The sequence below is a fragment of the Dendrobates tinctorius genome, unplaced genomic scaffold, assembly GCF_039654945.1.
Source record: "Dendrobates tinctorius isolate UK_male_01 unplaced genomic scaffold, ASM3965494v1 ptg000351l, whole genome shotgun sequence".
In the NCBI taxonomy this organism is placed as follows: Eukaryota; Metazoa; Chordata; class Amphibia; order Anura; family Dendrobatidae; genus Dendrobates; species Dendrobates tinctorius.
Window position 1 is genome coordinate 3,511,197 of NW_027362017.1, and position 13,457 is coordinate 3,524,653.

Below are 13,457 nucleotides of genomic sequence, written 5' to 3' on the forward strand. Positions count from 1 at the left end.
CTGCCCCAGCACAGCTGCCCCTGCCCCAGCTGCCCCTGCCACAGCTGCCCCTGCCACAGCTGCCCCATCACAGCTGCCCCTGCACAGCCCACCCGCCCCAGCCCAGCGCAGCTGCCCCAGCACAGAGCCGCCACCACCGCACGAGCCTGGACCACTGAATGACCCCTGTGACCAGTCCTCCACCTGTGCCGGATCCCTTCCCAGGTGAGCTGAATTCAGACTGTAAGACGGACCCCCATTTGACACATTATTATTTTTTTCCCTATTTTCCTTCTGAAAATAGGGGTGCGTCTTATGGTCCGGTGCGTCTTATAGTCCGAAAAATACGGTAATTTATTTATGTACATAAAAAAAACAATAAAAGTACACATACTTAGTATCGCGGTGTCCGTAACGACCCGCCCTATAAAACTATCCCACTAGTTAACCCCTTCAGTGAACACCGTAAAAAATAAAAATAAAAAACAAGGCAAAAAACAATGCTTTATCATCATACCGCCGAACAAAAAGAGCAATAACACGCTTTCAAAAAGACGGATATAAATAACCATGGTACCGCTGAAAACGTCATCTTGTCCCGCAAAAAACGAGCTGCAATACCGTGTCATCAGCAAAAATATAAAAAGTTACAGCTCTCAGAATAAAGCGATGCAAAAACAATTATTTTTTATATAAAATAGTTATTGTATAAAAGCGCCAAAACATAAAAAAGGATGTAAATGAGGTATCGCTGTATTCATACTAACCTGAAGAATAAAACTGCTTAATCAATTTTACCACATGCAGAGCGGTAGAAACGCGCCCCCCAAAAAAAAAAAGAAATTCATGAATTGCTGGTTTTTGCTCATTCTGCCTTCCAAAAATCACAATAAAAAGCGATCAAAAAACGTCATGTGCCCGAAAATTGTACAAATAAAAACGCCAACTCATCCCGCAAAAAACAATACCTCACATGACTCTGTGGGCCAAAATATGAAAAAATTATAGCTCTCAAAATGTGGTGATGCAAAAACAATTTTTTGCAATAAAAAGCATCTTTTAGCGTGTGACAGCTGCCAAACATAAATACCCGCTATAAAAACCAGCTATAAATAGTAAATCAAACCCCCCTTTATCACCCGCTTAGTTAGGGAATATAATAAAATAAAAAAAGTATTTATTTCCATTTTCTCATTAGGGTTAGGGTCAGGGCTAAAGTTAGGGTTAGGGCTAAAGTTAGGGTTAGAGTTGGGGCTAAAGATAGGGTTAGGGTTTGGATTAGTGTTAGGGTTGGGATTAGGGTTAGGGGTGTGTTAGGGTTAGGTTTGTGGTTAGGGTTATGGTTAGGGCTGGGATTAGGGTTAGGGATGTGTTGGGGTTAGGGTTGGAGTTAGAATTGGGGTTTTCCACTGTTTAGGGACATCACGTGCTCTTCAAATGCGACATGGCATCCAATCTCAAATCCAGCCAATTCTGCATTGAAAAAGTCTTTCAGTGATTCTTCCTTTCCGAGCTCTGCTGTGCGCACAAACAGTGATTTACCGCCACATATAGGGTATCGGCGTACTCAGGACAAATTGGACAACAACATTTGTCAGAGTCAGAGAGCAGATTCTGCTCGAAACGCGTACAGAGATCTTTTGGATTATCCCCATGCGGTAATTCCTTTGGGTATACCGATTTTTTGATCACAAGCAGCCATGTATTCAATTTTTAATATTATTAAATAAATTCCTTGATTTTTACCTCTTGAAGCTGGACCTTTTCTTTTTTGGAGTGTATTAAGGACGTTTTGGCAGAGAACGTGTCCGTGCTCAGAGACATTCAAAGTTCATAATGAACAAGTGAAAGGTGAGCTGAAAATATTTTTTCTTTTTCTTCTGTACGAGAAAACAATGTCAGAATCACCGGGATCCATGGAGGGACAGTGGTCAGAATTATAAAAATTGGCCTGGTCATTAACATGCAAACAACCCTTGGGGGTAAAAGGGTTAAAGGAGTGTGAATACTTTCCGTACCCACTGTATGGATTATTGTGATCTTTTAATGCTTTCATTATTTACATAACTCACTTTCTTACAAGAAGGAGACGTCAATCAGTTTCTCTTGTTTTCAGTGTATTCACTGAAAATGTGTGAGGTCAACCAGACTGAAGTCACAGAGTTCCTGATCCTTGGATTTGAAGGTCTATACAAATACAAATTTCTTCTCTTCATCCTTTTATTCTTCTCTTACCTGATAATTCTGACTGGAAACCTCCTTATTATAGTGTTGGTGTCCACCAATCACCACCTCAATACCCCAATGTTCTTCTTTCTCAAGCATCTAGCTGTAACCGATATCCTTTCCACTACGACCATTGTGCCCATGATATTAAATATAATTCTGATTGACATGAAGGAGGTGCCAGTGAGGATCTGTATCTTCCAGCTCCATATGATGGTAATGTTTAGTTTTAACCCTGTTACTCTGATCACTGTAATGTCTTATGATCGATACTTGGCCATTTGCAGCCCGATGCGCTACAATTCTATAATGCAACCTCATGTTTGCTTCAAGATGGTTCTTGGCGCCTGGTTGCTTAACTTTGTACTTTCCTTTGAGATGATTTTGGTTTGGCAGCTGGAGTTTTGTGGTAACAACACAATAGACCACTTGTACTGTGAATTCACGTTACTTGTTGAATTGACTACCTCCAACACTTTCCTCTTGACTTTGGTTGACTATGTAGTATCCATCATTGGAGGTGTCATCCCTTTTGTTTTAATTCTTACCAGCTATTTGAATATTTTCTTCATCATAATGACCCTTTCATCCACCAGTGGCTTGTCAAAAGCCTTCTCCACATGTGGCTCCCATCTCACCACTGTATGCATCTACTATGGAACGCTCTTCATGATTTACTTGCCAGCATCCAATGACAGAACATTGAGCACAAACAAGTTTTTATCGCTGCTGTACATTGTGGTGTCTCCAATGATGAATCCCATCATTTACAGTCTGAGGAATAAGGAGATCAGCAGAACCCTTCAACAAATGTTTAGAAAATGCTAAGGATATACTTAAATGTAGCACACATATTGATGAGACTTTCTTAGCTGATTACTGTATTTCAAGATGGGGAAAGGGAGGAACTACACATTTGTCTTCTGGATTTTCTTGACACGATATTCACAATAAATCATGGATGAGATGATTCAATGACATTTTTTCAGTACACGTCTTCTTTTTTTTTTTTACATAATTCCGCTATATATTTTTTTTAAGAAGCACTCCTCCTATTAAAGTTTTTATTCACTTATAATATTGCAATATTCCTATTATATGGCACTGTGTACTTACAATTGCTCATTTTGCCCTTCTACCCAATTAATTATTTTCTTCTCCTTTAGATCTATGACATCACGTGATTAAAAACTGAAGAGCTGAATCCTTCTACGTTCTATATAGAAACAGGTGTTTAATTTGCCCTTTACAAATCATAAGTCACTTCAAAAGCTCCTGGCAGGAGGACGGAGTAGCAGGGTTAGGAGTTAAAGAGGGGAAGGATTTTTGCAGGGAAAAGAGACTTTCTGTTTCTGTTTCTACATGAGCAGAAAAAAAGGAGAAGAATTAGCTGGATAGAAAGGAAAAATGAACAATTGTATGCATGCAGCGCTGTATGATATGATAATTGCAATTTAGAGGATACAAAAAATAGAGGATAAAAACTTTGATGGGAAGAGGAGTGTTTCTTTGATCTTGCTCATTGCTACATAAGTGAATGATATTTATTGAAACTATAGATTGTTACATACATCAAGATATCATAGCATAGAATGTTAGAGTTGGAAGTGACCTCCAGGGTCATTGTGTCCAATCTCCTGCTCAATGCAGGAGTCACTAAACCATCTATTTCCAGCCTCTGTTTGAAGACTTCCATTTCAGGAGAATTTACCAACTCTGATGGCAGCCTGTTCCACTGATTGATCACCCTCACTGTCAAAAAGTGTTTTTTTCCAGTATCTAAACTGTATCTTTTCCCTTTCAGTTTCATTCCATTGCTTCTCATGTTTCCATGTGTAAATGAGAATAATGATGATCCCTCTACACTGTGACATCCTTTCAGATATTTGTAGACAGCTGCTAAGTCTCTTCTTAGCCTTTTTTTTTTGCAAGCTAAAGGTTCCCACATCCTTTAACCGTTCCTCGTAGGATCTACATTGCAAACCGCTCACCATTCTGAACTTACTCAAGTTTTTCAATGTCTTTTTTAAAATATGGTGCCCAGAATTGGACACAATATTCCAGATGAGGCCTGAGAAGTAGAGGGGGGTAATTAATTCACATGATCTAGACTCTAGTGTGATGCTTTTTGCTGCTGCATCACACTGTTGACTTATGTGCAGTCTGTGATCTATTGTTATACCCAAGTCTTTTTTCACACGTGCTGTTGCTTAGTTCTATTCCTCCCATTCTATAGATGTCATTTTCATTTTTCTCCCCTAAATGTAGAATCTTGCATTTCTCCCCTGTTATATACCATTATATTAGTTGCTACCCAGTGTTCAAGCTTATCTGGAGCCTTCTGAATAATAAGTAATAAAAAGCTGTTATACTAATGGAAGCCACATTTTCTATAGTGTTACAAGTCCATTGTTTTATGCAGTTGGAACTGACATTTACTATTATAAGGGTGCTTCCTCCTATGTACAGATCAGTAATCAAAGAAAATCTAAGCACTAAAGGGATTACGTACCCGGATCAGGGTTTTCTTCATTCCCGCCATCTCTATAATGCTCAACCCCTGGTAGGAACAGAATTGTGTGTTACAAACGCCCGACTGCTTGATCAAATGAGTGTACTGACAGCAACTCCTAGATCACCATAAAGAAAATATATCATCTGTGTGACAAGTGACAGCCATCTATGATTATGTTTTTTTGGGGGAACAAGAAACTTGATATTACCACATAGCATGAATAAAAATATATTTTATGTCCCATCTATTTACCCAGAACTAAGACAGTATTCTGATAATATTCGTCTAACAAGTCAAATATCTCAAATATAATCTGCACGTTCCTAGGTCAACCTTTCCCTGAGAAATTGCCATGTAATATAAGCTGATCTAAAGATGCAGCCATCATGAACGAACACACAAAATAATATCAAAAGGCAGAAATTTAACTCTTAACAGTTAACACATGAAAAGCAGTGAAATGTAATTGTTAGATATCAGGTTGACGTTTCTAAGTTAAGATATTTTTTATGTTTTGTGATATCTTTGTCATTCTAAGAAATGTTACACCTTTATGTATGATAATATGTCTGTTAATTATATTGTTAATCCCTAAAAGAGCATAAGTCCCATTAGGGAACAGTAATAACATTCTATAAAGACCAATACAACTCAACTTTAAAGTACCGTATACAATATTAAAAAATAGCCTTAAAATTTAATTTATAATGGTTCAAGAATAACAAAAAAATAGCACTCAGTTGTTGAATTGCATATTGTATATAAATATATAAAGACAGTCCGTCGTGAGCGGACATACCGCCGGTTCAACCGGTGCAACTGCCCCGGGGCCCAGGGCGGAAGGGGGCCCCCGACGGCCATCAAGCAATGAGGTGAATGACGGCCGGCGGCAGTATTACTGCTAACAGGAGAAGCAGAGGGGCCCGCTTTGCTGCACGCATGTGATGTGACGGTCAGATGGGCCCCCTTCCTCACCTGATAGCATACATTATGCTGCTGTCCGGTCGGCTGTCACTAGTGCGGTGCGGTGATGGGCTTCAGACGCAGGAACAGGAAGAGAGGAGTGAGGAGAGGGAGCGGGAGGGACTCTCAGTGAGTCACTGAAGCTGCGGCTCCGCTTGTGACTCACTGCTGCTGCTGTGCGCACCCTTCCCAGAGGCTCAGTGATCCGCCGGACTGGGAGGGAGTCTAAATGTGCATGTGTTGGCCCAGCCGGCTGCATCACAGTACAGATGATATTGTACTCACCGTTCATTGGCCCATTGGAAAGAATTTTCAGCAGCTGAGCAACATGGGAGGTCAGACATCATTGTATACTGGTAAGTATGGGCTCCAGATAGTGATGTGGGCAGGAGATTTGCACTGTTTGTACAAGGAGGAGTGGAAAGATGGTGCTCAACTACTGACAATTCCAGGGTAGGACCCTGAGTTTTATCTAGGGCCCTTCTGCTGAGGATCAGTGAGATTTATTATGGCTGTTTGGCAGGTTAGTGCTAGGTCATCGGCTCCCGATCTCTATGAAGTGTCAAACTGCCGCCATAAGTCACACTGTGCCCCAGATAGAGCCACTGCAGACCTGACCATACAGACCCCTGCCCAGGACTGATCCTGCATGGGCCACAGGATATCATAGATTGCATGTACACAGTCAGTCATTATAATATGTGATGTACTGTAGCCACGAGCACAATCAGTCCTCTGCATATACTCAATAATGTCAGTGGGTACAGTATAGCACAGTGCTGGTATATGATATATTGTGCACAAACATCAGATGTTATACAGTATGTACAATGTTGTATGTATATACATATACAGTGGGGCAAAAAAGTATTTAGTCAGTCAGCAATAGTGCAAGTTCCACCACTTAAAAAGATGAGAGGCGTCTGTAATTTACATCATAGGTAGACCTCAACTATGGGAGACACTGAGAAAAAAAAATCCAGAAAATCACATTGTCTGTTTTTTTTTCATTTTATTTGCATATTATGGTGGAAAATAAGTATTTGGTCAGAAACAAAATTTCATCTCAATACTTTGTGATATATCCTTTGTTGGCAATGACAGAGGTCAAACGTTTTCTGTAAGTCTTCACAAGGTTGCCACACACTGTTGTTGGTATGTTGGCCCATTCCTCCATGCAGATCTCCTCTAGAGCAGTGATGTTTTTGGCTTTTCGCTTGGCAATACGGACTTTCAACTCCCTCCAAAGGTTTTCTATAGGGTTGAGATCTGGAGACTGGCTAGGCCACTCCAGGACCTTGAAATGCTTCTTACGAAGCCACTCCTTCGTTGCCCTGGCGGTGTGCTTTGGATCATTGTCATGTTGAAAGACCCAGCCACGTTTCATCATCAATGCCCTTGCTGATGGAAGGAGGTTTGCACTCAAAATCTCACGATACATGGCCCCATTCATTCTTTCATGTACCCGGATCAGTCGTCCTGGCCCCTTTGCAGAGAAACAGCCCCAAAGCATGATGTTTCCACCACCATGCTTTACAGTAGGTATGGTGTTTGATGGATGCAACTCAGTATTCTTTTTCCTCCAAACACGACAAGTTGTGTTTCTACCAAACAGTTCCAGTTTGGTTTCATCAGACCAAAGGACATTCTCCCAAAACTCCTCTGGATCATCCAAATGCTCTCTAGCAAACTTCAGACGGGCCCGGACATGTACAGGCTTAAGCAGTGGGACACGTCTGGCACTGCAGGATCTGAGTCCATGGTGGCGTAGTGTGTTACTTATGGTAGGCCTTGTTACATTGGTCCCAGCTCTCTGCAGTTCATTCACTAGGTCCCCCGCGTGGTTCTGGGATTTTTGCTCACCGTTCTTGTGATCATTCTGACCCCACGGGGTGGGATTTTGCGTGGAGCACCAGATCGAGGGAGATTATCAGTGGTTTTGTATGTCTTCCATTTTCTAATTATTGCTCCCACAGTTGATTTCTTCACTCCAAGCTGGTTGGCTATTGCAGATTCAGTCTTCCCAGCCTGGTGCAGGGCTACAATTTTGTTTCTGGTGTCCTTTGACAGCTCTTTGGTCTTCACCATAGTGAAGTTTGGAGTCAGACTGTTTGAGGGTGTGCACAGGTGTCTTTTTGTACTGATAACAAGTTTAAACAGGTGCCATTACTACAGGTAATGAGTGGAGGAAAGAGGAGACTCTTAAAGAAGAAGTTACAGGTCTGTGAGAGCCAGAAATCTTGATTGCTTGTTTCTGACCAAATACTTATTTTCCACCATAATATGCAAATAAAATGAAAAAAAAACAGACAATGTGATTTTCTGGATTTTTTTTTCTCAGTTTGTCTCCCATAGTTGAGGTCTACCTATGATGTAAATTACAGACGCCTCTCATCTTTTTAAGTGGTGGAACTTGCACTATTGCTGACTGACTAAATACTTTTTTGCCCCACTGTATATGACAATAAATATATACTGTATAGCATCAGAAGTCTGTATCACAGTCTGTCATATACCAGTCACATATTATTCTGTATACTGGATGTGCACTGTCATGCAATGTTATACACAGAATAATATGCAGCTGATGTAATATCTGATGTCTGTAGTCACCTATTATACAGTACTTACCATCTGATGACTGCAGCCACTGTACATCATATACCAGTCACATATTGTCCTGTATACTGGATGTGCTATACTGTCTGCACAGAGATCAGGTGGTATATACAGGAAAAGTGGCTGGTAGAATATCTGATGTTCTGAACTATAAGGGTATGTTTCCACGGGGCGCATTCCTTCAGGATTTTCTGTGGATTGCACATTGCATACAGCCGCAGTGTTCAATCCGTAGCATCCAAATATTACAGCATACTGGAGGGGATTTTATGAAATCCCATCTCCACTATTCGTGCACACATGCAAGTGGCAGACCTGCAAGACCAGACATGTGGCGCGTCTTTATAGACCGCAGCATGTCTATTTTTTTATTATTATTTATTTATATAGTGCCATTAATTCCATGGTGCTGTACATGAGAAGTGGGGGGTTACATACAAAGTTATAGATATCATTAACAGTAAATAAATTTACAGTGACAGACTGGTACAGAGGGTGGGGACCCTGTCCTTGCGGACTTACATTCTACGAGATAGTGGGGAAGAGACAGAAGGTCGGTGGTGCAGCAGCTCAGGCGGTGGTGAGGCGGCAGAATGGTCATTGCAGCCTGTAAGCTTTCCTGAAGAGATGGATTTTCAGGTTCCGTTTGAAGGATTCGAGGGTGGTGGATAATCGGACGTGTTGAGGCATGGCATTCTAGAGGATAGGGGATATTCGGGAGAAATCTTGGAGGCGGTTGTGTGAGGAACGAATAAGTGTGGAGGAGAGTAGGAGGTCTTGGGAGGATCGACGATTACGTGAGGGAAGATATTGGGAGATTAGTTCAGAAATATAGGGAGGGGAAAGGTTGTGGATGGCTTTGTAGGTCAGTGTTAGTGTGACGAGGTCAGCTTACGCTGAGACGACTTTTTCTTTAGAGTGGACCCTCTGGGTCGTGGCACCCACCCACCTAGGGCGAGCTGACCTTGTGAGTAACCACCCCCTATACAGGGAGTGTCAGGGGCAAGACCAAGGGGGTGAGCCACCACGACTGCTGGCACCAGACGGCCGGCTCAGGTAGACACTAGGTACGAGTGTCTGACGACAAGGACGAGCAGGAAGCAAGACAAAAATGTAAGTTCAAGGTATCTTCATTAAGACAACTTCAGGAAAACATTCAGTGCAAAAACGTGATAACAAGCAAACACGGCAAGGTGCGTGCATGGCACGCCAAGTTCCATGGTATGGTACGTGCCAGGTGGCACGCCTGGGTACAGGCAAGGGCTCAATGGCATCGGACTCCGGACAGCAGGCAACGATCAACAGGGTTCATCATGTTCCGGAGCTCTGATGGCGATCGGCAGGATCCGGGCATCTGGCAAACCAGGGTACAGGCAAGGAGGCACAACAGATCTCCAGGCATGGTGCGTGTTAGGGAACACGCCGAGATCCAAGGCAGGATTCCAGGCAGGGTACGTACTAAGGGCACACCAGGGTCCAGGGCAAGGTGCAAGGCAGGGTGCATGTGTAGGGGACACGCTAAGGTTCAAAGTAAGGTGCAAGGCAAGGTGCGTGTGTAGGGGACAAGCCAGGGTTCGAAGTTCAACAAACAAGACAGGGTGCATGTGTAGACACACGCCTAGGCACAAGGTACAAGGCAGAGTCCTGCACGTGCAGAGAGACACGCCAGGGTCAGGGTTCAAGGCAGATTCCTGTGCGTGCAGAAAGACACGCCAGGGTCAGGTTCAAGGCAGAGTCCTGCGCATGTAGAGAGACACGCCAGGGTCAGGGTTCAAGGCAGAGTCCTGTGCGTGCAGAGGGCACGCCAGGGTCAGGGTTCAAGGCAGAGTCCTGCGCGTGCAGAGGGCAAGCCAGGGTCAAGGTTCAAGACAGAGTCCTGCGCGTGTAGAGAGACACGCCAGGGTCAGGGTTAAAAGCAGAGTCCTGCGCGTGCAGAGGACACACCAGGGACAAAGTACAGGCTAGGACCTGTGCGTGCGAGAGGGCATGACAGGGGACATGGCAAGACCTGTACGTACTTTTACAGAAGCACGGAGAGGTATGCCCCGGGGCAGGCGAGGACCTGCGTGTGCTAAGAGAAGCACGGAGAGCACAGTGCAGAGACAGCGTGAGTGCAAGGAAGCACAGAGAGCACGGCTGGGGCACTGGCTTGCTGGACGGGCTGCAGCACAAACAGGCGGTAAGACTCCAGCGAACCCGGCTGGGGCATAGCAGGCGACACAGCTGTCACTGACCAACGAGCACGGCTGAGGCACAAGCAGGCGGGCACGGCTAGGGCGGGCACGGCTGAGGCACAAGCAGGAGGCTAGGAAGGCCAGGCGCATGCAAAGGGCACACGGAGAAACAAGGCAAGGCAAAGCAAGAAACAAGGCAAGGCAGGATACGGAACACGGAGCGGAACATAGGCAGAAACACAGAGCCAGGTCAGAGCGAGAACAGAGCTAGCAGCGGAGTGTAGGCCGAAGCCCAGAGCCGGGTCAAGGGAGAACCTAGAGACTAGCATGGAAATGTGCAAGAGAGCACAATAGGACAGAGTCTAGCAGCGGAGCATAGGCCGAAGCCCAGAGCCAGGTCAAGGGAGAACCTTGAGACTAGACATGGAAATGTGTAAGAGAGCACCATAGGACAGAGTCTAGCAGCGGAGCGTAGGCCGGAGCCCAGAGCCTTGAGACTAGACACGGAACACAGGACGAACAACAAGGCAAGGAAGAGCTTAGGCAAGACATAGCGAAACAGGCTAAGGCAGAGAACAGTGGAAGTACTACAAAGCAAAGCACAGCAAGGACAAACACAGCACGAGAGACAACACAAGACATGGCACGAGACAACAGAGTACAAGCACAGAGTGTGTGCAGAGACACACGACAGAGCAAAGTGCAGGGGTACAGAATACAGGGAGCGACCAAGCAGACCAAGCAGCCATGCAGGGAAGCAACACGATACTCAGGCCCCGATCATAGGAAGGGGCGGTCTGATATAGCACCATAGCACCTGCAGTTCCGGGTCAGGATCAGGTAAGGCCTTCCGGTTCAGATCCTCCAGGATCATAGAGAGCATTGCTAGATCAGACTGGGCTGAACCATAGAGAAGGTCACATGATCAGGGGTTCCAGGAATACCTAGAGGATTGCAGAATCACACAGTGCTGGAACATAGGAACGGTCACATGATCAGGGGTTCCAGGAATACAGAGGATTGCAGAATCAGAGCAGAGACGGATGGTTACCTAGCAATGGCGTGCAGCTATGAGGTAAGGCGCACGTGCACACCACTCCAGGCATCTTGCAGCACGAGACATAACGGGCATGAGAATTCAGTACAGGTGCATACCGCTCCAGGAGTCATGCGGCATACCAAACATGGCGGGCATGATAGTTCGGTGCACGTGCACACTGCTCCAGGGGTCATGCGGGATAACAGACAAGGCGGACATGACAGGCATAATGGACATGGCGGGCATGACAGTTAGTAGTTTGAACTGGATTCGTTGGGGAATTGGGAGCCAATGGAGGGATTTGCAGAGGGGGGAGACAGGGGAGTAGCGAGGAGAGAGGTGGATTAGTCGGGCAGCAGAATTGAGGACAGACTGGAGTGGTGCAAGAGAGTTAGCAGGGAGGCCACAGAGGAGTGTTGCAGTAGTCAAGGCGGGAGATGATGAGGGCATGTACAAGAGTTTTAGTAGATTGAGGACTGAGGAAGGGACGGATTCTGGAAATATTTTTGAGTTGGAGGCGACAGGAGGTGTCAAGAGATTGGACGTGTGGTTTGAAGGACAGGGCAGAGTCGAGAGTTACTCCGAGGCAGTGGATTTAAGGTGCGGGAGAGAGCGTGATGCCGTTTACCATAATAGATAGATCGGGTAGGGAAGATACATGAGATGGAGGAAAGATAATGAGTTCAGTTTTGTCTACGTTGAGTTTAAGGAAGCGAGAGGTGAAAAAGGAGGATATGGCTGATAGACACTCCGGGATTCTGGACAGCAGAGAGGTGACATCTGGGCCAGAGAGGTAGATCTGAGTGTCATCTACATACTGGTGGTACTGGAAGCCATGGGACTTTATGAGTTGTCCTAGGCCAAGAGTATAGATGGAAAAAAGTAGGGGTCCCATGACAGAGCCTTGGGGGACTCCAACAGAGTGGGGCCGGGATGTGGAGGTAGTGTGGGAGTGGGAAACGCTGAATGTGCGGTCAGAAAGGTATAAGGAAATCTAGGACAGGGCAATGTCTTTGATGCCAAGGGAAGAAAGAATCTGTAGCAGTAGGCAGTGGTCAACTGTGTCAAAGGCAGAGGACGGGCCGAGAAGGAGGAGGATGGAGAATTGTCTGTTAGCTTTGGCTGTGAGTAAGTCATTAGTAATTTTGGTCAGGGCAGTTTCAGTGGAGTGGTGGGGGTGGAAGCCAGATTGCAGGATGTCAAGGAGGGAGTTAGAGGAGAGGTGGGAGGAACGTTGAGCATGGACATGCTGTTCGAGGAGTTTGGAAGCAAACGGGAGCATTGATATGGGGCGATAGCTGGACATAGCAGTTGGGTCAAGGTTTGATTTTTTGAGGATGGGTGTTATGGGGGCATGTTTGAAGGCAGAGGGGAAGGTACCAGAAGTTAGGGATAGGTTGAAGAGATGGGTTAGGGCTGGAATGATCATGTTAGTGAGGTTGGGGAGCAGGTGTGAAAGGATGGGGTCAAGTGCACAGGTGGTGAGGCGTGATTTGGAAAGGAGATGAGTAAGCTCTCATTCAGTGATGTTGGAGAGGGAGGTTATTAAAGGGCAGAGGTCTGGTATGTGGAGTGGTTGGGGTGGTGGAACTGTAAAGGTTTGCCTTGTTTTGTCAATCTTGTTTTTGAAGTAGGTGGCAAAGTCCTCAGCAGAGATGAGGGGAGTTGGAGGTGGCAGTGGTGGGCGGAGGAGAGAGTTGAATGTCCTGAACAGTTGTTTTGGGTTGTGGGATAATGAAGAGACAAGGTTTGTGAAATACAGTAGGTCTGTTTAGCAGAGGTGAGGGCTGATTTAAACGCAAGTGTAGCTTGTTTGAAAGCAGTGAAGTCTTCTGCCAGGCGTGATTTCTTCCAACGCCGCTCCGCGACCCTGGATGCTTGTCGAAGTTTTTTGGTGAGGTTGTTGTGCCAGGGTTGCCTATTGGTTTGTCGCACTTTGCCA

General features: G+C 45.1%; 1 protein-coding gene across 1 annotated transcript; it reads left to right on the forward strand.

The window, feature by feature from the left end:
- Positions 1–2,109: 2,109 nt before the first annotated feature.
- LOC141075431 (olfactory receptor 7C1-like) lies at positions 2,110–3,033 on the forward strand. The gene has a single exon (XM_073562471.1). It carries the CDS (start codon positions 2,110–2,112, stop codon positions 3,031–3,033), a length of 924 nt encoding a protein of 307 aa, XP_073418572.1.
- Positions 3,034–13,457: the final 10,424 nt, after the last annotated feature.